General features: G+C 40.2%; 2 protein-coding genes across 3 annotated transcripts; both read left to right on the top strand.

The window, feature by feature from the left end:
* The first annotated feature begins 614 nt into the window (after window positions 1-614).
* vps4b (vacuolar protein sorting 4 homolog B) lies at window positions 615-15,730 on the top strand. Of its 2 annotated transcripts, XM_049597349.1 has the most exons (13): window positions 615-773; window positions 5,887-5,998; window positions 7,395-7,495; window positions 10,531-10,642; window positions 10,976-11,126; window positions 11,281-11,339; window positions 11,512-11,631; window positions 11,787-11,943; window positions 12,055-12,203; window positions 13,460-13,541; window positions 13,623-13,842; window positions 13,948-14,088; window positions 14,167-15,730. In XM_049597349.1, the coding sequence occupies exons 1-13, from the start codon at window positions 753-755 to the stop codon at window positions 14,266-14,268; spliced, it is 1,527 nt and encodes a 508-aa protein (XP_049453306.1). In that variant the 5' UTR covers window positions 615-752; the 3' UTR covers window positions 14,269-15,730. The 2 variants fall into 2 exon arrangements, with proteins under 2 accessions (XP_049453306.1, XP_049453307.1); XM_049597350.1 differs by lacking the exons at window positions 615-773; window positions 5,887-5,998; window positions 7,395-7,495 and adding an exon at window positions 7,914-8,168.
* A 650-nt stretch (window positions 15,731-16,380) lies between these two features.
* kdsr (3-ketodihydrosphingosine reductase) lies at window positions 16,381-23,419 on the top strand. The gene is made up of 10 exons (XM_049598343.1): window positions 16,381-16,824; window positions 18,285-18,374; window positions 18,636-18,692; window positions 18,829-18,894; window positions 18,987-19,082; window positions 19,670-19,861; window positions 20,177-20,260; window positions 20,342-20,425; window positions 20,543-20,644; window positions 20,746-23,419. Exons 1-10 carry the CDS (start codon window positions 16,636-16,638, stop codon window positions 20,863-20,865), a joined length of 1,080 nt encoding a protein of 359 aa, XP_049454300.1. The 5' UTR covers window positions 16,381-16,635; the 3' UTR covers window positions 20,866-23,419.
* The last annotated feature ends 879 nt before the right edge of the window (window positions 23,420-24,298 follow it).

The following is a 24,298-nucleotide window of genomic DNA, read 5'->3' as shown; positions in this document are numbered from 1 at the left end:
TATGAAATGCACAATACTATAAAGTGACCAGGTTACCAGTGCAGGCACCTTACACAATAAAAACACTAAGTACACTCTGCACAGTAAGTTTTGATATTAAAGTATTACCTCTTACTGCAGGATCAGAGGAGCCCCAGACCTGTGAGGGACCCCATCAGTGGGTTTGCAGGCTTTTTATATCGTAGATGCCTCTAAAGTGAAGTTGGAGCGACCTCTGGTGGAGAAAACAGTCATCACAAGAGGGTCATTAGTGGGGTGGAGTTTAGTGTCGCGCACACGCACATGCACGCCACTGAAGTCTCCGGTTTTGTATGTCACTTGACAGAAGAGCTACTATATTGTGTTACAGCTAAAAGACTCTCCTCTGTTTGACTTAACGCATCTTGGTGTTTGTTAATTCTACTGTCCCTGAAGGAGTCACAGTGAAAAGTAATAATTTAGTAACTCTGACACAGATGCTTCTATTTAGGTCATTAATACAATGGCTCAGCAACTTGTATTGTCTTTGTAACTTGCACGACAACAATTAGGCACCGTGACTCACTGGCAGGAGGCTGTCCTCGTCCCAGCTGCATCGTTGCCATTCCTGTGACGGGGCAGGCTGTCTTTCCTTGAGCGCCTGTGTCACTGCCGAGGGAGTGATAAGCAAACAGGAACTTGTTGAGCTGTGACACACGGCTAGGTAAACGAAACAAGGCTGGCGGAGATCACGGCTTGAGTCTCTTGTGTTTTTCATTCTCACAGGACTCTGCATGGAGCCGACTAATCTACAGGTGAGATGAATAACTTTGTTTGACACCACAAGTTTCCTGTTTGTCGATGCAGTGGAGTGTGACAAGTGTATTCACTCAAATAGGAACAAGGACACCGTGTGTATTCCGCTGAGTGTAATCTGATGGGTTTCATTTTGACAAGTGCTGAGTTTGGATTCAGTCTTAAATACGTCAAAATGTGCTGAGTGTTTAATTGAAACAGCTTTTTAGTAAACTATAACAGAATAAGCAGTTATTAATTTGAATGCAGGACCTTTGTGTGTCAATATTTCTGCTCTGCAAGAGCTGACTGAACTCCATCATGGACCTAAAATAATGAATCACATCAGGTCCACAGATTCAGCAGCACTCTGTGAAATGATTCATTCACAGTTTATTAAATGTTTTAAGCAGGGAATGTGACTAATTATAAGATTACATCTGTGATCTGGATGGGCTGATGAATATCTGAGATGCAAAGACGCCCTTTTAAATAACTAATTTCCTCCTAGAGTTATGAGGCTCAGTCTGCTAACACAGATGCTAAGCATACAGTTTACTCTTGATTAATAAAATTATAAGTAAATAATAAATGCTTTGATACACAAATTTACCATATAACTCGGTTGTCAAACATATGGCTCGTGGACCAGAACCGGCCACCAAAGGGTTCAATCTGGCCCTCTGGATGACTTTGCACATTTAGTATTGCTGCGCCTGTGAAGGCTGAGAGGTGCCAGGTTTCAGGAGCAAGTTAAAAAGTGAGTAGCCTACTTCAAGTATGATGCTGCTTCAGAGGGGTTCCATCAAGCCTGGTCTCACTCTGTAGTCGTCGAAATTTGGCACTTGGGCAGTGACTTGCAGCATCAGAGACCAACGAAAAGCGTCCTTTAACATCAGCATGATACAAGGCTGGTTGCGGTTATACTTTAATGGTGCCTGGCGGTGCAGGGGGAAATGCAGTGTGACAAGGATGGAAAATTAAGGCAGCGAATGTCTGACAAGAACAGGTGGTGGATGGGTCCAACAAACACTGACTTACACCCGAGAGAGCGGTGTTCGCATCCAGTAACATTCTAAAGCCAAACCCTGTTCTTTTGTCCTAAACGTAACCACGTGCTTCTGTTGACCAAACCCAATCACGTGTGTTTGTCATTGAAGGAAAAAAAAACATCAATTCGCAATGTTGTACCAACGTAGTGCATTTATTTTGAAAGAGACAGTATGTAAACGTTAAATTTCCTGTGAAAACGGAAGTGTATTTTGAAAGAAGACAATGCATGTAACAGGCAGACGTTGACACGGTGTCTCAGAACGTCAACAACCGACACACCCAGGGTACCTATTGACCAAACGTCAATATGTGATGAGGTCGGAGTGAGAATGTGTTGTTCAGTTTCAACCAAAATACAGTTCTGCTCATATTTAAAGATATTGAACATTGTGCAACATATTGTCAATCAGCACCTTCAGAACAGTAAAAAATCTGTATCAGACGTTATCTTAAAACAATATTGGTGAAACCCTTTTGATAAGGCACCGCCAAACCCTTTGATTTGTGAATGGTTTGTAATGGATAGCTTCCACTTTAGTTTGGAAAAATGCACATGTAATGAGAGTGAGTAGTAGAGCGACTGAATGTGGAATAACTAAGGGTGTTTTCACATATAGTCCTTTTAAAACAAACTGAAGTCAGTCCTCTGAAAGCGCACCAAAAAGTGACCGACAGAAAAGGGACTCAGTTCTTTTTGTGTTCACACTATAGCCTATATATAATATATATTGAGTCTGAGTTCTCTTGAGTGATCACACGCTCTGAGTCTGTTTAGAGGGCTGAAAAGGACCAAGTGTGAAAACACCCAAAGACTTATTGTTAAAATTGCACATATTTTTCTTGTTTTGTAAATGGATGAACATATTCAAAATGTACTTGTACTTCATAATGCTTAAAATGTTGATGTGTTGTTATTTATAGATTAATATAAAGTGGTTTTACCGGTCAAGCCCACTGAGATCAGACTGAGTTGTATGTGGCCCATGAATGAGTTTGACACCCACAATATAACTGAATGGAGTTACACTGTAACTGTAAGACAGTCGAGATGTTTCAGTAGCAGTTTAGACACTAAAGCCATTTTGCTCACATCCCTTAAATGCTGTCTACCATTCAGCCCATAGATTTATAACTGGAGACAGCTATGGCACACATCACTGTTTGCTTTATCAAAAAGTGGGCTGGCCCTCTCTTTCTTTTGGAAGGGACCAGCATTTGTTTTTAATGTATTTAAGGGTGTTCTTCAAAAATTGCCCTCATATTTGTCATCACTTATTGGCTGGAGAGCTGCAACACATAACACACGTTCGCAAGACTGGTTAGTACTGCAGGTTCCTAGAACTAACACTGACTTGGGAAAGATTGCTTTTGGATTCTTTGCACCACATACCTGGAATGAATTGCAGTGTATTTGATACTTGATACTCTGGTTCCAATGGGTCAATTCAGAAATCTAGTCAAAAACCTGACTAATTTAATTGTTGCTGGTATTAACTTGTTTCAACTAATTCATGTTATATATGTGTATATGTATATATGACTTTATATGTGTATGTGTATGTGTGTGTGTGTATGTATGTACACACACACACACACACACACACACACACACACACATGTACTGTACATATATATATACATATATATATATACACAGTACAGGCCAAAAGTTTGGACACACCTTCTCATTCAATGCGTTTTCTTTATTTTCATGACTATTTACATTGTAGATTCTCACTGAAGGCATCAAAACTATGAATGAACACATGTGGAGTTATGTACTTAACAAAAAAGGTGAAATAACTGAAAACATGTTTTATATTCTAGTTTCTTCAAAATAGCCACCCTTTGCTCTGATTACTGCTTTGCACACTCTTGGCATTCTCTCCATGAGCTTCAAGAGGTAGTCACCTGAAATGGTTTCCACTTCACAGGTGTACCTTATCAGGGTTAATTAGTGGAATTTCTTGCTTTATCAATGGGGTTGGGACCATCAGTTGTGTTGTGCAGAAGTCAGGTTAATTCACAGCCGACAGCCCTATTGGACAACTGTTAAAATTCATATTATGGCAAGAACCAATCAGCTAACTAAAGAAAAACGAGTGGCCATCATTACTTTAAGAAATGAAGGTCAGTCAGTCCGGAAAATTGCAAAAACTTTAAATGTGTCCCCAAGTGGAGTCGCAAAAACCATCAAGCGCTACAACGAAACTGGCACACATGAGGACCGAGCCAGGAAAGGAAGACCAAGAGTCACCTCTGCTTCTGAGGATAAGTTCATCCGAGTCACCAGCCTCAGAAATCGCAAGTTAACAGCAGCTCAGATCAGAGACCAGATGAATGCCACACAGAGTTCTAGCAGCAGACCCATCTCTAGAACAACTGTTAAGAGGAGACTGCGCGAATCAGGCCTTCATGGTCAAATAGCTGCTAGGAAACCACTGCTAAGGAGAGGCAACAAGCAGAAGAGATTTGTTTGGGCCAAGAAACACAAGGAATGGACATTAGACCAGTGGAAATCTGTGCTTTGGTCTGATGAGTCCAAATTTGAGATCTTTGGTTCCAACCGCCGTGTCTTTGTGAGACGCAGAAAAGGTGAACGGATGGATTCCACATGCCTGGTTCCCACTGTGAAGCATGGAGGAGGAGGTGTGATGGTGTGGGGGTGTTTTGCTGGTGACACTGTTGGGGATTTATTCAAAATTGAAGGCACACTGAACCAGCATGGCTACCACAGCATCCTGCAGCGACATGCCATCCCATCTGGTTTGCGTTTAGTTGGACGATCATTTATTTTTCAACAGGACAATGACCCCAAACACACCTCCAGGCTGTGTAAGGGCTATTTGACCAAGAAGGAGAGTGATGGAGTGCTGCGGCAGATGACCTGGCCTCCACAGTCACCGGACCTGAACCCAATCGAGATGGTTTGGGGTGAGCTGGACCGCAGAGTGAAGGCAAAGGGGCCAACAAGTGCTAAACACCTCTGGGAACTCCTTCAAGACTGTTGGAAAACCATTTCAGGTGACTACCTCTTGAAGCTCATGGAGAGAATGCCAAGAGTGTGCAAAGCAGTAATCAGAGCAAAGGGTGGCTATTTTGAAGAAACTGGAATATAAAACATGTTTTCAGTTATTTCACCTTTTTTTGTTAAGTACATAACTCCACATGTGTTCATTCATAGTTTTGATGCCTTCAGTGAGAATCTACAATGTAAATAGTCATGAAAATAAAGAAAACGCATTGAATGAGAAGGTGTGTCCAAACTTTTGGCCTGTACTGTATATATATATATATATATGTATATATATATATATTATGCTACCGTGCACTTTTTAAATTGATTGTTTTATTTTATGTTGCTATTTATGTCAGGTCTCTCTTGAAAATGAGATCTCCATCTCAACAGGACTAACCTGATTAAATAAAGGTTTATATATATCAAAGATTACTTACTAGAACTGACTATACAGTTAATCACTTATTACATAACTGATTGACAGTTTATGAAAAAGTCAAATTCAAATCTTTGGGACAGACCTTTTTCACAGTAGACATTTTGTCAGGTGTAATCAATGCCACTACAGACAATTTCATTTAAGTTTGGTAAACAAGTTCCAGGGCCCTGGTTTTGTGGCATGACTTGCTGGTACACTTTATCATTATTGATGTTTTTAATTACACTTGAGCTTTTCCTGCAATGACACATGAAAACACCTGTCATGAACATGGTCTATTATTACATAATAAATGACTGGATTACAAAATGTGGAATTAAGTAATATTCTCTTGATCAACTACTCAGTCAGTCAATTTATTATTTCAGCACTAGCTCCAGAGCATTAAAGAAATCATTATGATTTGTTTATAATATGGCACTAACTGTCATTCATATAACAACAATAATGTACTATACTTATTTTGTTTTGGCTGAAAAAGATTTATGCAGCTTTTAAAACACTGAGATGAAGTGAATTCACTGACCTTTAGGTTCCGACCAATATAGACTCTGTCATGTTTTCAGTAGAAACATAAGACGTGACTGTATCTGACATCTTAATCAATTTCCTCCTCTTTCAGAAAGCTATCGCTGTGGCACAAAAGGCCTCGGAGGAAGACCAGGCTGGAAACTATGAGGAGGCCATCCGCTCCTACCAACATGCTGTCAAGTACTTTCTGCACATTTTAAAACGTGCGTGACTATGGCTGGAAACAGAGTGCATCTAATGTCACATAATGAAACCTATCAGGTCATTCTTACAGTTTGTGCAAGAGTGTGCATTACTGTCAATGCCTGATGACCAAGTAGTATCTACAAGTAAAATTACTCAACTATTAAAGGGATAGTGCACCCAAAAATTAAGAATTCAGCCATTATCTACTCACCCATATGCCGACAGAGGCTCAGGTGAAGTTTTAGTGTCCTCACATCTCTTGTGGAGATCGGCGGGGGGAGCGGCTAGCACACCTAATGGCTGACGGCGCCCCAGACTAATGTCCAAGAACACAAAACTGAAACCACAAAATATCTCCAACGTGTTCATCCATAGTGATCCAAGTGTCCTGAAGCCCCGACATAAAAAGTTGTTTCGAAAAACGTCATTTGAACTCTGTTTTTAGCCTCACTGTAGCCTGTAGCTCTGACTGCTTCTCTGTGCTCCGCACTCACATGTGTGCGCTCAGGGTGATTGGTGATGCACGGTCTCTGAAGAGCAGCAGTCTTGTCAGTACTGATGTCCAGATTCTCAAGTGCAGGCATCGCCAATTCCCAGTCTGAGCAGCAAAGACTTTCCTCATCCATTGGCATTGCTTTGCATTTGAAACAACTACACCACCAGGTTTCCAGTGCTCGACTCCGGTATTCTACAGCTGGCTGAGGCTCATGAGCTGCAGCGGCTGCTTCATCCAGGAGCCTGAGTTCAGTCCGTATACTCGGGCTCAAACAAATACGGCTCAACAAAGAAATGCTGTTCCTCCTCAATTTCAAAGTCTTCAGACATGTTGGGCTGTCCTTTGCTAAAAGACTGTAGTGCAAATTATCTTTTAGCTACTGTGGTTACTGTTGTCTCCCCCTGTGGCGCACATGTCACGTGATGTAAACACGGGTAAGCAAAGCTCATGCTTTCGTTGGTCTCGCGCAAGTGCACACACGTGAGCGCAGAGCACAGAGAAGCAGTCAGAGCTACAGGCTACAGTGAGGCTAAAAACAGAGTTCAAATGATGTTTTTTGAAACAACTTATGTTGGGGCTGCAGTATACTTGGATACCTATGGATGAGCACGTTGGAGATATTTTGTGGTTTCAATTTCGTGTTCTTGGACGTTAGTCTGGGGCGCCGTCAGCCATTAGGTGTGCTAGCCGCTCCCCCCGCCAATCTCCACAAGGGATGCGAGGACTCTAAAACTTCACCTGAGCCTCCGTCGGCATATGGGTGAGTAGATAATGGCTGAATTTTCATTTTTGGGTGCACTATCCCTTTAATGTTTTGTTGGTATGTGCTTATTTTGAGTTGTGCCATCCTTATGAGTTGGTACAAAAATGAATAACGTTACAGAATGGTATTAAATGAATGTTCTCCTTCCCATCAGGTGAACCTCAGGGTAAAGATGGCAACCAGAAGATCAGAGATAAATGTAAACAGTACCTGGACAGAGTGGAGGAACTACAGCAGTACCTAGACTATAAACAGGTTACTGCAGAAATCCAACACTTCATATTTGTTTTACAAATATGGGTGTTATTTTTTTCATGATGGTAAAATCAAAGCAGTGTCATAGGTTCACAACAGTGTGTATGTGGAGGGGACTTTTAAAACATTTATACTTAGTTTACGGCTGGGGATGATAGTTCATTCATTGTCAGGCAGTGTTTCCTTTTGATAAACCCATAGAGTGCACATACAGGTGGGGGTTATATGGGCTATGGGTTAACCACTAACCAAAGACACCACAGAACAAGCCACATGGCAGGCAGATAAGAAAAAGGTAAGGTTTATAGTTTTAAATCAGAGCTACAGTCTTTTTTATACTAAAATTGCGGTCATATGTAACATATATTCTGAATAATTCTAATAATAGCAATGTACTCTGAACTGTACAGAGGCTACGTCTTGACGTCATCACATTCCGTGCACGCGAGTATCGACTTTTCAATGCGGAAGTTCCCTCCTCGATCGGACTCCGGAGCGATCTAAGAAAGGAAAACAAGCTTCATAATAACCTCGATTGTCGATTTAACAGTCTACTTGTATGGTTAAATCCTGAAGCGGAGTGTTTAACAGTTGTTTGCCGACGGCGGTGTTACATTCGTTTCGATTATTGGAGCAGTGATCAGCCATTATGGCTACCAACAATAATTTACAGGTAAGTTGAGGACCAACCCAAAGCCTGGCTAAAACGCGTTAATAAGCTAAAAAAGTTGTTAAAATCTTGTAACAAACTGAAAAAGTATCGTAGTTGTTGACAACCGACACGTCTGACGTTGTTTAGTTGGGTGGTGTTCGGTATAAATGCTTCTAACTGTGTACAAAAGCGTAACGTTTGGAATATTAGCTGCTAATTAGCATGTTAGCTAACATGCATGAATACGGCTGTGAAAGCTAACTTGTGAACAACACAGACCTGTAAAGAAGAACATTACGGCCCATATGTGTTATAAAGACTGACGTTTCCTGCTTTTACAGTAAAGTTATAAGCAGTTGTTGTAAATGTCGTATCATGTTAGCGCGAGCGTGACAAATAAGACGCCTTGCTAATGGGATTAACGTTGCTAGCTAGGTAGCTAGCCGGTTGTCTTTAGCCTCTAAAATAGACATCAACTAAAAGTGGAAGTGGAAAACTATCAATGTTATATTCTGTACAGATTGTGTTACAAGTACAAAGTGTGCTACAGTTACGTATTACAGCTACGGTGACCAAAAGGAAGTGAAAGAAGTGCATTCAAATTTAGGTCCAGGCACTCCTACCTCGGTGTGTGTCATCACACAGGACAGGTGTTTGATTAAATCTGATCTTCACATACAGCTAGTAGATTATGGCAAGTATAAATAGAAAGGTTGCCTGTGTCTGACATATCCATACACGTTTTTCATTCTGTTTTGATTGGCTTATACACTACCGGTCAAAAGTTTTAGAACACCCCAATTTTTCCAGTTTTTATTGAAATTCAAGCCGTTCAAGTCCAATGAATAGCTTGAAATGGTACAAAGGTAAGTAGTGAACTGCTAGAGGTTAAAAAAAGGGTAAGGTTACCCAAAACTGAAATAATATACATTTCAGAATTATACAAAAAGGCCTTTTTCAGGGAACAAGAAATGGGTTAACAACTTAAAGCCGTTCTGCAGCAATGGAGGTTGATCAAGCCTTGAAAGTTGGTGCTACCAGTTCCTACAGGTGTTCCAACTTTTCTTGATTACTTACAACCCCCTCTGTCTGCATAAAAGCAGTGTTGGAACACACTGTGGTACCATTCCCCTCTGAGCATCATTTGAACAGTATTGTACTGCATAAAGTAGTGTATTAGCATAAAAATGGCAAGAAAAAGGCAATTAACAATGGAAGAGAGACTGACCATCATAACACTTAAAAATGTAGGGCTTTCCTACAGAGAAATTGCGAAGAAAGTCAAGGTGTCAGTGAGTACAGTTTCCTTCACCATCAAAAGGCACTCAGAAACTGGGAGAAACTCTGACAGGAAGAGGTCTGGCAGACCCAAAGCCACAACAGAATCAGAAGACAAGTTTCTGAGAGTCAACAGCTTGCGTGATAGGCGGCTCACAGGACAACAGCTTCAAGCACAGCTTAATAGTGGTCGTAGTAAGCAAGTCTCAGTTTCAACTGTGAAGAGAAGACTTCGAGTTGCAGCAAGAAAGCCATTGCTAAGACATCAGAATAAGAAGAAGAGGCTTGCCTGGGCCATGAAACACCACCAATGGACGTCGAGTAGGCGAAAGGATGGTTCCTCAGTGTGTGACATCAACTGTCAAACATGGAGGAGGAAGCGTGATGGTCTGGGGCTGTTTTTCTGGATCCAGGGTCGGTGACTTGTACAGAGTGAGAGGCACCCTGAACCAAAACGGCTACCATAGCATTCTGCAGCGCCATGCAGTACCCTCTGGTATGCGCCTAGTTGGTCAGGGGTTTCACCCTACAGCAAGATAATGACCCAAAACATACGTCCAAGCTATGCCAGAACTACCTCAGGAAAAAAGAACAAGATGGTAAGCTTGAAAACATGGAGTGGCCAGCACAGTCTCCAGACTTAAACCCCATCGAGCTGGTTTGGGATGAACTGGACAGAAGAGTGAAAGCAAAGCAACCTACAAGTGCCACACATTTATGGGAACTTCTGCAACAGAGTTGGGAAGAACTTTCTGCAGAATATTTGATTTCCATTGTAGAAAGAATGCCACAAGTGTGTTCAGCTGTTATATCTGCCAAAGGTGGCTACTTTGATGAGTCAAAAGTTTAGAATACATTTTGGTTTATAAAGTGATTCCATGATTCCTTTTTTGACCTCAATTGTTTATTTGTTCTATGCTTTCATTTCAGAGTACAATGAGACATTAAACTGCATAATTTTCAATAAAAAACTGGAAAAATTTGGGTGTTCTAAAACTTTTGACCGGTAGTGTATATGTGGCAATGCTTTTATTAATATCACACAGCTCTGTCTCTGTTTTTCATTACCTGCAACTGACATTGTTCTGTGTCTGTCTTATTTTAGAAAGCCATCGATCTTGCCAGCAAGGCGGCTCAGGAGGATAAAGCTCAGCAATACGAGGAGGCTCTGCATCTTTACCAGGCTGCTGTTCAGTACTTCCTCCATGTGGTGAAATGTAAGGCATAAAACAGCACATTGCCATCAAGTGTACAGCGTCCACAATCTGACACCTACAGCTGATTGCCTCAACAGAAATTACAGTCTGATGATACTCCTTTTTGACATGGTGTAAGAGTGGCCTGACATGTCTTAAAATGACATGAAAGCTATTCTGTACAGTGCCATAGCATTGGTGATAGCAAAAATAATGATAATAGTGTTTAATTATAGATGTGATTTTTTTGTTTTTAAAGCAGTCAGAGTGTACTAACACCGAAATGCTAAGATGAACAAATATTTAAGCCTGAAGTAATTTTTGTAAAACTTTTTTTGTTGTTTTTCCTGACAGATGAAGCCCAGGGTGAGAAAGCTAAACAGAGCATCAGGGCGAAATGTGCTGAATACCTGGACAGAGCAGAGAAGTTGAAGGAGTATCTAAAGAAGAAAGAGAAAGCTCCTCCCGCCAAGCCTGTCAAAGAGTCAGGGTCTGATGACAAAGGGTGCGTTTATGGGTGGGGCAGACGTGATGCCATTCAGACTTGGATGGAAAACCATTCAGTGTTTCTTTGATGTATATGAAGCTGTAATTCATTATTTTGTATTTGATATGTAGACAGAATTCTATTATTTATAATTATATGTTTGTGTTTCCAGGAATGAAAGCGATGAAGGTGATGATCCAGAGAAAAAGAAGTTCCAAAATCAACTCTCAGGTTTGTAATATTCCTTTTGAGGACTATTAGGCTTTCAGCAGGCTTTGTGTTTTTTTTTAATCTGAACTGAGTTGTCATAATTTGTTGATTTCTTGTTTGTTGTCACACACAGTCTGTCATAAATCACACATCAGTTAGACTCCTCAGTAATGTAATTTGTTATTTTTTCCAGGTGCAATTGTTATGGAGAAACCAAACATCAAATGGAGCGATGTCGCTGGTTTAGAGGGAGCCAAGGAGGCGCTGAAAGAAGCTGTTATTCTTCCAATCAAATTCCCCCACCTTTTCACAGGTGTGTATTTTAATGAGTATAAAGGCTATCTCATTACTTTGCTCTCAAAATATAGAAACAAACATCTTTGTTGCATGGACCTGTTGTGTCAGAGTGCAGGTGGTGGTTAATGTGACATGAATATGGAGTAAATTACCTTTTTGTTTGACTGACAGGAAAGAGAACTCCATGGAGAGGGATCTTGCTCTTTGGGCCTCCAGGTACAGGAAAGTCATATCTGGCTAAAGCTGTCGCCACAGAGGCAAACAACTCAACCTTCTTTTCCATCTCCTCGTCTGACCTTGTCTCCAAATGGCTGGGAGAGAGTGAAAAGTAAGTCACATTAACAGTAATCCACAAAAGCATGAGTTGATTATAAAAATACACTGCAGCCAGCAACATCTTGCCATTTTGTTTTTAAAAACCTTTACATTTGCTTCCCAGGTTGGTGAAGAATCTTTTTAGCCTCGCAAGGGAGCACAAGCCTTCGATCATCTTCATTGATGAGATCGACTCACTGTGCGGCTCGAGAAGTGAGAACGAAAGTGAGGCTGCTCGCCGTATAAAGACAGAGTTCCTGGTTCAGATGCAGGGTGAGTCTGATGAGCTAAAACAATTGTTTTGTAATTACTGAAATCAGCGATGAATGAAATTACATTGTTATTGTTAAAGAGTTTCCAAATGTAAGATTTAAGAGACTTTTTTTCAGTAGTGTTCTGTAGGATAAGTGAACAGCCTTTGGGATCTAAAATGGCAGTTTAAATAGAAAGTGGATGGTTACGCAATGAGTGAAGCAACCCTTTCTGTTTCTTTCTGCATCCTAGATTTGCACTGGAATCATTTTAGTGACACAACTTGGGAGAGACAAATGTATCACCATATAAACTTGAGCTGCGCACAGGAAAAAAAAATTAGCTACAGTGATTGGGTGACTGAAAAGTACTTTTGGGCAACCTTAAAAGACATGTATACTTGGCTCCCTCAATACATAATTCCACTGGCTGGCAAAACTATATGATTTGTCCCAGAAAAAGGAAGTAGACAGACTCTCACTCTCTCTTTACTTCTGCCGATTCACTTATTTCTAACTGAAACGTGAATAATTTAAATGATGAATGACCACTGAGTCACATGGGGCAGGAAATTGCTGCTGCCGTGCTCTGAACTGAGTCGAACTTTACAGCATGCTCATTCTGGTCACACCCCTAAAGAGATGTCAGAGTAGATGTGTTCTTTGACAGGTGAGTGGAAAACAACCTGCTGTGACATCACGGATTGAGTTGTGGCTGAAGTGCAACATGTTGTTGCTTTGAGAAGCTGTGCTCATAGATATCCATCCACAATTAGATTTATATTTTGTAAAATGGTAGAATAGTGAAAGTTGCTTATCTATAATCAATATTGACCTTTTTGTCAATTGTTATGTGCTTCATGTTTAGCAACTTTCAGAGGCTTACTTCTGTATTTGCATACTGTGTCAGCAATAACAGGAACATGTTGAACAACGGTAATAAGCTAACTAGACCTTGACACATTTCATCTCATGATCATCTTAGTGTGCAGACGACAGCCGAAACTACAGCCAAACTCATTACTTGGATTTATTTTTATGATTTTTGTAAATATGTAATTTACTTTGCATGATGTTTGTGGGGGTATTTTTTTTTTAATTCAGGAGAAGTGGCACGCCTTTGCAATAAAACGCTGGGAAACCACAAATGGTAGTGTTGCAATAATCTCATGGGCAGCTGCTCTTTAATATAACGTGGTCACAGATCTATGGAAAGCTGGAGGCTTCAATTATCTGAGTATTCAGGTGTGTACTTATCCTGACTTTTTTGTTATGTAGGTGTGGGTAACGACAATGAGGGAGTCCTTGTACTTGGGGCAACAAACATCCCATGGACCCTAGACTCAGCCATCAGGAGAAGGTAATTGTTATTACTTGGTGAAAGTGATAAGTAACCATGTCGTCATTACCTTTGCTGACTGCGCCAATACTCCTTTCTCAGATTTGAGAAGAGGATCTACATTCCGCTGCCTGAAGAGCACGCCCGCGCCTTCATGTTCAAGCTCCACCTGGGCTCGACACCCAACAGTCTCACTGAGAGTGACTTTGTCACTCTGGGCAAGAAGACGGATGGATACTCAGGAGCAGATATCAGCATCATTGTCAGAGACGCTCTAATGCAGCCTGTTCGAAAGGTCCAGTCAGCAACCCACTTCAAACGGGTGCGTCTTTTAAAACATCTGTCTCAGTTTTATGCTTCAGTGTAACATGTTGCAGTCGACTAATTGTCACTTTTGATTCTTTTCTTATATTGTAATTTAAATAAGGTACGAGGTCAATCACCAACTGACCCCAACACGATTGTAGATGACCTCTTGACTCCTTGCTCACCTGGCGACCCCAACGCAATTGAAATGACATGGATGGATGTCCCTGGGGAGAAGCTATTGGAACCTGTAGTCTGCATGGTAAGGGTATAAAATATTAGATGGTAATAAAATGCAGATTATAGGCCTTTCTTTAATGTTTGTTTTTCTTCTTTTCAGTCTGACATGATGAGGTCTCAGACCAGCACAAAGCCAACAGTCAATGAACAGGATCTGGAGAAACTGAAAAAATTCACAGAAGACTTTGGACAGGAAGGCTAGGTGGGATTATTGAGCCAAGCCAAACCAAAGCAAAGGAATTGTGATTGTCTCTCTGTACTGTCTTTGTCCCTTTCTCTCTCTCTGTCTCTCTCATCGTAACCATTCACCAGACTTTGTGGTTTTTACAAGTGGACAAAATTACTGCTCTATTTTGCCAATTTGATGACCACACAGAGGTGGGAGGATCTGGTCTTATTTGATTAACCACTGTCCAAAGAAGATTAAAGACCTCCCAACTGCAATTAACCTGACAAACGAGTTAATACAACATTGGGAATTAAAGGGTTGTTTGATTTATGCACTAAAGACTAATAGTATTGATGAGCAGAACCCCCACCAACTTAGGGAAGCTAATGGCAGACATACACAACAATTATTCCAAATAAGGCTTTTGAAATCAAGATAAATTATTTTAAATTGGGACTGGCGCTTGTGTCCTTATTTTCCAGTCAGAATGCATCTTGCAAAACTAATAAATAACCCTAATGTATTTTCAATTTTATATTAAGAAAAAACAAGCATTTTATAGTGTATAATGTACTTTGTGGAATGTACAAATCTTGGGCTGGGGGAATGAAGTGAAGACATGAGCGTATAGGATTTGTTGCGGTGAAATATGTCGTCTCATGGTGGTGGATGCTTAAGAGTTCTGAGACAGAGATACTCAGGATGAGAGTTGCATAAGACCCATGGAAACTTTTGATTGTTTATCCAGTTTCCTAACAAAGGACAGTTGTGTTTGTTTACTCATTTGTCATTGAAATTAAACACAGCTATAAGGGTGGATCACCAATGGTGCCAGACCAGCATTATTTTACCAATTTTCAAGGACTGAGTAGCTTTGAGTTGCTTTGTCACTCTGCTCATGGGTTTTTCACAATGTACTGTACATATTTTTTAATACTATCCACAGGCTTTGCTGGTTATCCTTAATATAAACTGAAAAAGAACATGCCTTATGTTAAGATAAAGTCACCTAATGAATTTTGATAAAACAAGACCGAGTTGAACACTGATGGCTCAGGTGGAGGAATCATCTTCTTGTATACCTAACAATATAGGAATGCATTCCCAAGCATGAACTATATGTAGCCATGAGGGGCAGTGTGTGCACCATGTGCCTTCTAGAAAAGCTGCAAGCTTCTTTTTTTATTGGTTTATTTCTAAATTGGTCATACTACTTATATATCCAGTGCTTTGTCACTACAACTAAGAAATGTATATTACTTTCACATGTCATGTAAGCTCTTGTATACAGTTGTGTTACTTTGCTCCTAAGGTGTGCAAACTATCTCTTTTGAGTTTTGTCGGGGAACATCTCTTTATTTTATTGTAAATGTCTATACATATAGCCAACTCTTGAGCCTTTTTCTTTGTAAAGAGGTCACCCATGCATAAGATTTTCTTTTTTTTTTTTTGTTTCCATAATGTAAATAAATAAAAGTTATAGCTACATCGAGAACAGCTGTTTACTTAGTTTTTTGTAACAAATTCCCTTCCTGTTTTTGATAAGGATTTACAATAGAGAGGTAGGTTCATTGATAAACATCAGTCAACATACCTTCTTTTCTGTAGGTCACACAGGAAGTTTGTTTTTATAGTGTTTTGGCTGAACATTGAGTCAAATGTTTAAACCTCTGTGCCAAAGAAGCATCAAAATAATATTGCCATATCACATTAATAACGCAGGAAATATTAAAATAATTCAAAATAAACTGCGTATGCATATAATGGCCAAATATAAACACATCCAACTGGTGCAAATGAACATCAAAGAAATACTACCAAACAGAACCTTTAAATTATACTTTTTTTGCCCACAGTTAATGTCAAAAACATTAAATATTTTTTGCCAGGTGCAGCTCTTACCTGGTCGAATACATTTTGGGTGAGTGTTTTTAACTCATTACTGAAAATTGTGAACATAGAGACATTAATCAACACACCTGATGGCTGGTTGGGTGGGTGCCTAACTGAAACGGATACGACGAATGAGGAAGCGGAGCACTGCATTGTGGGAGTTGTCGTTCATGCACACTTGAGCAGCGTTGGTATTACATAGAAGCTGTTGGCTTGAGAACTACAACTACCAAGCACGCCCATTAAGCGTCCGTTTACAGTGCACAGTTCGATTTGTTTTGGTTTATGCAGACTGCGCTTTGTCACGGGGAGCCAAGGTCCACCGCCGTACTTTAAGCTGGTCGTTACACATCTTTGACTGACTGCCAAACCACTGCAACTCCTCCTCCGATATCTGTGTATCGCCTCCCCCTTTCCGGGCCGCCGCTGCCTCGTAGCTCCTGTTATCGGATCCCAGAAGCTGGCCTGCTAGTTAGCAAACAAGCTAACGATTGCCAGATTTCACCCATGTCCTCTGAAGAAGCGTTCAGCTCATCGATCACAGATTGGTTTTTCATCAATTCCTGGTGGCTCCTCCTGCCATTCATCATGCTCCTTGTAGTGGCAGCCTTCATCGTTGCCTTCGTGCTACTGTTATACATGATATCGCCTCTTATCAGTCCCAAACCTCTGAAATTGAACGGGGCCCACGTCGTGGTAAGTGCATCGTAGTGCTAACTACTAGTTAGGCTGGTAACGGCAGCTAACGTCCAGTCATCTACGTTACTGTAACGTTAGCTTTACAGCTAGCTTTAGGGTTTAAGCTAGCTGACGTTACATCTTTAAACGTATGTTATGTATCGTTATGCCTGTTAACACCAAAATTACTGTTACTAGTCGTAACTTTCTGACTGAAAAATATTAAAATATAAACGCTAGTCAGCTGTCAGTTTTAAAAAAGACACGCCCACATGACGAGTGAATTAACAGTTAAGCTAACGTTAATAACTAATGCTAACGTCCGAACTTAAGCTAGCTACAACTTTTCAAAGGTTAACCCAGATAAAACATTTAATATTGATACTTCTAAAGCATTCGTTAACGGCAATAGTCTTTATCTTACCTTTTTAAAAGTTATAATGTTCAGTTTTGTTCAAACAGCTGTTGATAAGTTGTAATTTAACTTAAGTTATTGGTCAGATTCATGGTTATGTCATGGCGGGTTGACTTATTAAATAATAGAGACTCCTTGTGTACAGTTCAAACAGCAGCCTCACCATGTGTTTGATTCAACACCTGTCTGTAACAGTTGCAGCAAGAAGAGCATTACAACTGTCTGTTTGTTTTAGTTAAATGTACCTAATAAACTGACGAGAGAGTGTAGCTTGACTCGTGTTATTATGCAGGTTAGGTAACACCATGGTGGAGTTGACTTCCACATGTTTATTAGCTTTACTAAGATACATTCAGTGGTGGAGTAAGTATTCAGATTCTTTACTGAGGTAAAAGTGTTAATATAATGCTGTGATAATCCACTACAAGTGAAAGTCCTGCATTAAAAACCTTATTTGTGTTAAAGTATGTAAGTAAATAAGTAAGCAAATTGAACTTAACGTGATTTATGATAATATATAATGCTTTTGGATTATTATTACTGCTGCATAAATGTGTATGTTGCATTTTACTGCTGTAGATGTTTAAGGTTGTGCTAATTTTAACCACCTCATACACTGTTGGGTAGTTTAATCTACAGTAATATCTGTTCATGAGATCAGGAAAACTGCTCTTCAGCTTTCTGTCATGCGTTTTCTAGCTTGAGGGTTTTTAAATAGATAATTCAGTTTAAGGAGTAGGATGATTTTCTCAGCACACAAAAGAACTCCTTATCCTGATGTTTATCCAAAATTTTAAAAATCAACTAATCTGTAGATACATTATTTTTACTGAACAAGAAGGGGATGAAAAATTATAATCTGTAAAGTAATTAAAGCTGTTGGACAAATGTAAGTAAGTCAAGTAAAGTACAGTCGCCTCAGATTTGTACTTAAGTGCAGTACTTGAGTAATTGTACTTAGTTGCATTGCACTAAATTTCCAGCTTATCTGCATCCTCATTGCAGATCAGCCAACCCATACTTAACCTTTGATTCATGATCCACTTACCTTTTCAATTTTCAGGTGACGGGAGGCTCAAGTGGGATTGGAAAATGCATTGCAATCGAGTGCTACAGGCAAGGAGCATTCATCACGCTGGTGGCACGAGATGAGGTCAGCACAAAACCACATTCAACCAATCATTAATTTCTTTCCAGCCAGATCACAACCTGTTTGTTGTTATAGCCAACTCGTTTGATGTCAAACAAGTTGGAGAAATGTTCCAAAGGTTAATTTGTTCCACTACAGCTGAAGGATAGGCTTCTCATGCATGCTAAATTTACTTTATTTTGTGTTAAACAGATCACCTGCATGTGAGCATTCATGTTTTGTGATTCTTAAGTTTTTATATTAAATACGCACGTTTCCCCTCAGGCTAAATTGCTCCAAGCAAAGAAAGAGGTGGAGAAATTTGCCATCAATGACAAACAGGTAAGGGTGTTGCACTTGTTTCAATGAAAGGTGTAATTTTAGGATGTTGATATGACTATACGTGTTCATATAATGCACACCAGCTGATGCAATGTTGAATTACATTGAATAAGTTTAGTGCAATTTTCCCACTCAGGTGGTGCTCTGCATATCTGTGGATGTTTCCAGTGATTACAGCCAGGTGGAAAGTGTGATAAAACAGGTAATGGTAGCCTCTTAGCAGCAGTGGAACATCTCAGATTACTTTAATAATTCAGTGCTGAGGTACTGAATTAGCTTTTTCCTTTCATGCAGGCTCAAGAGAAGCTGGGGCCTGTTGATATGTTGGTGAACTGTGCAGGATCATCCATCTCTGGAAAGTTTGAGGATGTGGAAGTGGACCGTTTTAAAGTAGGTACCTAGGAGTGTAGCAAAGACACCACCATGGTCCTGTTTATTTCCAGAAGCCAGAAGCAACTCTTAACAGGACTAAGAACAGTTTTGATAAAAGTATGCACTGCTTATTTTTTACACCTGACTGACTAAAATGTGTCAGAATAATTTCATGATTTTAACAAGTTTAAATTCATAAAATTATGAATTCAAACTTGATATGAGAGATATGAGAGGATGGATAGTTTTATTTTATTGGTATAGATCAAATATTGCCTTGTAGCTGCCAGACCAATGGAATTTAATGACTTACTTTACATCTATTAAAGGTAAATATTGCACTCAGACCACAGAATAGATCTTTAGAAATGTGTTTTGTGCAATCAGCATTTCCTCAATAGGTAAATGTGAGGTTTGAGTGCTGTCTGACTGTGAAGGAGATTTTGTTATTGTCAAAAAAGATTAAGATGAGGTTAGTAGATAAGTGTATTAGAGACATTTTTTGACAGTATTCAGGTTGTTGAATCTGTAGCTACATTTATTCAGCGCCACACTGTCAACAACCTTGTTAAAAGATGTGTGAACTTTGACCTTGCTGCCAACAGAAACTAATGGAAGTGAACTACCTGGGCAGCGTTTACCCGACACGGGCCGTCATAACCACCATGAAGGAGCGAAGAATGGGCCGCATTATGTTTGTGTCCTCCCAAGCGGGCCAGATTGGCCTGTTTGGGTACACTGCCTACTCCCCGTCCAAGTTTGCCCTGCGTGGCTTAGCGGAGTCTCTGCAGATGGAGGTGAGTGCTTTGGACTCTTTTGCTTGAATAACCTTTTGCACAGATTTCCACCGTACGCCAAGCAAACACGCTGCATTTGCAAATCAGCTTCACGATTCATCTAGTTGAAATAATTTAGCTCATTATGCTTTTCCACTGCTTTGCTGCTGAGGGGTGAGCAGCAGCAAAGGGAGTTGCTGGTGTTAATGTTATAACAAGGATTCCAAATGTATCACAAGGGGGCATTTATAGTTCATTTCCTGTTTGTATAAAATGTTGATTGCTGCAAATGGTAGGATACAATGCTCAGTGAGTGGTGTTGTTCTTCCTCTCCAGATAAAGCCATACAACATCTATGTCACTGTGGCCTATCCCCCTGACACTGACACTCCAGGACTGGCTGAGGAAAACAAGACAAAGGTAAACACCTCTTTAACACAGTAAATAGTAACACGACTTAACAATACCCTCCCTTATTTATTTTGTTCTGTCCTCTCATAGCCTCTGGAGACTAAATTAATCTCTGAAACCTCTGGAGTTTGTCAGCCAGAGCAAGTGGCCAAGATCATTGTTCGGGATGCAGTGGTAAGAAATTCCCTTCGCTTGCCACTAAACCACCATGCTTCTTATTTAGTTTTAAACATTAAGTGGATGGATAATCTGTTGTTAATCAACCTGCCTGTTTTTCCTTTGCTCTCGTAGCAGGGGAACTTCAACAGCTCTGTGGGACCCGATGGTTACATGCTGTCAGCCCTCACCTGTGGAATGTCACCTGTTACCTCCATCACAGAAGGTCTTCAGCAGGTAAAGTGACATACATGATACCGTCACATCGGCAGAAGTAGTGCTGCTCCAGGCTGCTGTGCAAACTGTGCAATTCTAACCTCAGTTTATCTCGCACACAGATTGTTACCATGGGATTATTTCGGACCATCGCCCTCTTCTACCTGGGGAGTTTTGACAGTATTGTGCGCCGCTGCATGATTCAGAGGGAGCAATCAAAGGCAGCCGATAAGAGGGAGTAACAGCAGCCTTACCTTCTTCACAGCCCAATGCCCCCCCTCCTCCTCCTCCTCCTCTTCCTCACCCACACACCCCCATCCCATCCCCTCCTCCAGCTGTACAAGTGCACAACCATAGGTGGGAAAAAGGCCAAGCTTTGAGTGCGTTTCTGATATCAACAGATGGGATGAAAGGAAGCGGCAGATGTTTGCTCTTTGCTTGTCCAGTGGCGTAACTCCACCGTAGACTTCACTGTCAGTTTGATTTTTCTATCCTCTCTGAGCATTCCAGTGACTTTTCTTTAGTTTAATGTGTCCACCTGCTTCTTTTTGTGGGAGCAGCCTTACTTTAAAGGAACGAGGGCAGACTAAACATCCCACAGTAGGTAGGATTTATGAACCACTGACTAGTTATCAGGCCTCCTTGCCGTCGTCATTTGCACATGCTGTTTTTTGTTTTGTTTTTTTTTTTTTCTTTACACAGACGGGGAAAGCAACAGAGAGCTTGTCTGACTGGTTGTGCCAAATATGGCTTGATATTCCCTCCCACCAGGGGCTATAGTGAAAACCAGAATGGTAACTTTAAGCAGTCATTTTGTTTCATGCATCATAAAAGTCGGTCCACATGTAGGAATTTCACAGTTTTCACTAAGTGAGGCCCCTCGTCTCGACCTTTTCATACCACGAGTCTTTGCAGGCAAAGCACCTCCCTTTTTGACTGAATAACCTCTGTGTTTGTGACCCTCAGTGTTCTGTTTATGTTGTGGGATGTTGTGTTAATGTGCTCTGTGTGTGAACCAAGCCTTGATGTGAGAGAGGAGAATTCTTCAGTTATATTAGAGAGAGAGAGCGAGAGCATGTGTGATGTTGTTTTTTTAAATTTTACTAATGCAAAAACATAATTTCCAGAAAATAATAATATTCAGACATTTTAGACGCAGTGTTGGGGGGGGGGTGGGGGGGGTATTTTTGGGTGAATCGTGTGCATAGATGTGCGTGTGTGTGTTTTGTGTTTGCTGTGACTGAGCCAAACCCCTGGGGAGAGAAAAGCCATTAGATTTTATCGTCTCGGGAATAAACACACCAAATTATTTTCTCGGCATCCCATCTTATTTCTTGAGAAAGGAAAGCAGGTACTATGGGTTGAAGCCATGAAATCAAAAGATGGAGGAAAGGGGGAGAAAAAAAGACCAGCACAGGTAATTTCACTTCTCACCTGTGAATATGACCACGTTCAATACACTTTTTTTTTTTTTTCATTAAATGTGTGAAAGGAAGCGTATCGTTTATACATGCAGTTTTATGTTTCGGTGCACATATTCAGCCACCCCAGCCACTCGAGATCCAAGTGGGATCCATAATTTGTTGGGGCGGTGTAAGTCAGGGCAGGGCAAGACTTGCTGGTTCGAGTCATGTCCCTGTAGGTCTAGTGAGGGCGCTAGAGATTTGTTTTACATTAAGGCCAAAATAGTGGAGGGACCAGCATGGAAGTGTGATCCCCGTCCCTCTGATTTTGACCTCCTGTCACCCTGTCGTGCACAGTTGGGACTCTACAACCCCCAAAATGACAATATCGATTCCCTCCTTGAGAAACCTTGTATTTACCACGTTTTCCATATGTTTTGCATACAGAGGGAGGAAAAAGTACAGTGTCGACTCTTGCAAGTCTTCCTTCGGTCCATCACAAACGGGGAGAATGTACTTTAATACAAAGCATACAAATTAGAGCATATTATTTTTAAATACACCAATATTTGAATGCCAAAATGTGTTAAGACAATTTCTGTAGATGCAATGCATTTATTTGAGATTTATTTCGATGTTGCTGCTCTGTTGATCTTTAGAGGTAGTTTGTTACAGCTGTGGAGCAGTGTGTGGACCCATTCTAAGCCTTAAGACGTGACTACTGATGAAGCTAAAGCTATAAGAATGGACCTGTCCACAGAGCAATGGGGCTTAACCCACATGTGGTTTACCAGTTCATTTAATGCTTAATCTTTAATACTTTTCAATGTAAAGTTGCCAACTGTTTTTTGTGTATTTTGTCAATTTCCAGTCTTTGTACGACAAAAAGAAGCCTTACAGAAATCCAAGTTATGAAAGTGAGAATGGATGACTCATGTTTGATGATGTTCTCATTTGAAATTGGTTGAAGGCATACTGTCCTGCACTCAAGAGCTTTTCATAATTGTACATTTATTGCTTTCAGACGTTCTCTTTTACCTTGAGGTAGCAACACATAGTTGATAGAACATGTAGCCCATATAAAAGCAGTTTTCTTTTACCCTTGTAAGCTATGCAAATTAAGCCTATGCTTAGATTATGTTCCAAACATACAGTCAAGACTTAAATTCTGTAACGGCCACGCTAGTTTCCCCATATTTAACAGTGTCATCATCAGATACTTAACATGAGTTTTCAAGTATTGAACATGAAAGTCATAATGCACTCTGTGGTTTCATTCTCTTCTTGCTTTTTACTTTATTTTCTGCCAAAAAACTTAACACCTTCACCTTGTGTGCCATTGAAAGAAAATGTGAGAAGTGGAACGTTTCTTTGTCTTATTTTCTTACATGATAAACAAAATAAATACCTGTGAAGAAAAAACAAATCGAATCCCTCATCTTTATCGTACAGAGTTTCTGTGTTGGTGGATGTTTGCACAGGCGTAGAATTTGGGGGGGATGTTAGGGAAACGTCTCCCTTAATATTTCGAACATGTGCATTTGCGCCCCCTAGAAATGTGCTGCATCTTATTGTTAGTGATAATACGGGTATCATTTTTGGTTTGACTTTCAAATTGTTTAGAGTGATAGTGGCAGTTTATTGACATATTGTCAGAATGTGTCGTACAGCAACAAGCATGGCTAAAAGTGAAATTCTGCTGGCTCCATGGTTGATGAGATGAGCTCGAAAGAGGGGAGTCTGGGTGTCTGATGCTACATCCCTCAATGTTTTATGAACAGCTACGAACTTTTCAGACACTTGTAGCGTCTTGCTGCTTTGAGCAAACTCAGTCAGCAGCTCCTCTGGCAGCAGCAAAGCGTGTCGTCCTCTGCTCTCGCCAGAGAATGTTTACAGGAATTGGCGTTGCTATCCCAAGCCTGACACAATGTCAGGCTGGTGATGGAAAAACAAGTCAAATCTTTTTGGATTCTTCTAAAAGAGGAGGGATAAGAAGTTAGCCTATGTAGTAAGTTTTACATATTGTTTAAAGTCACCTGTTGATTTAATTTTTTATGTATAGATTCAATGGTATATTATTTTATTATATTTTTATTATTATTTTTTTGTATTTAGCAACTGTTTAGATGTATACTTTGTGGTTGACTTTATTGTGTTATATTTATATTTTATACAAAATCTAAACGTCACTCAGTTACTGTTTTTGCGAAATTAAAAATTTACAGATTATTTTTGTCCAGTTTTTACTGAATACATGAGGTTAAATGCTACA

Source organism: Epinephelus fuscoguttatus, linkage group LG15 (genome assembly GCF_011397635.1).
Source record: "Epinephelus fuscoguttatus linkage group LG15, E.fuscoguttatus.final_Chr_v1".
Taxonomy (NCBI): domain Eukaryota; kingdom Metazoa; phylum Chordata; class Actinopteri; order Perciformes; family Serranidae; genus Epinephelus; species Epinephelus fuscoguttatus.
Note: the sequence above shows the minus strand (reverse complement) of the source record. Positions and strands in the feature narration are given on the sequence as shown.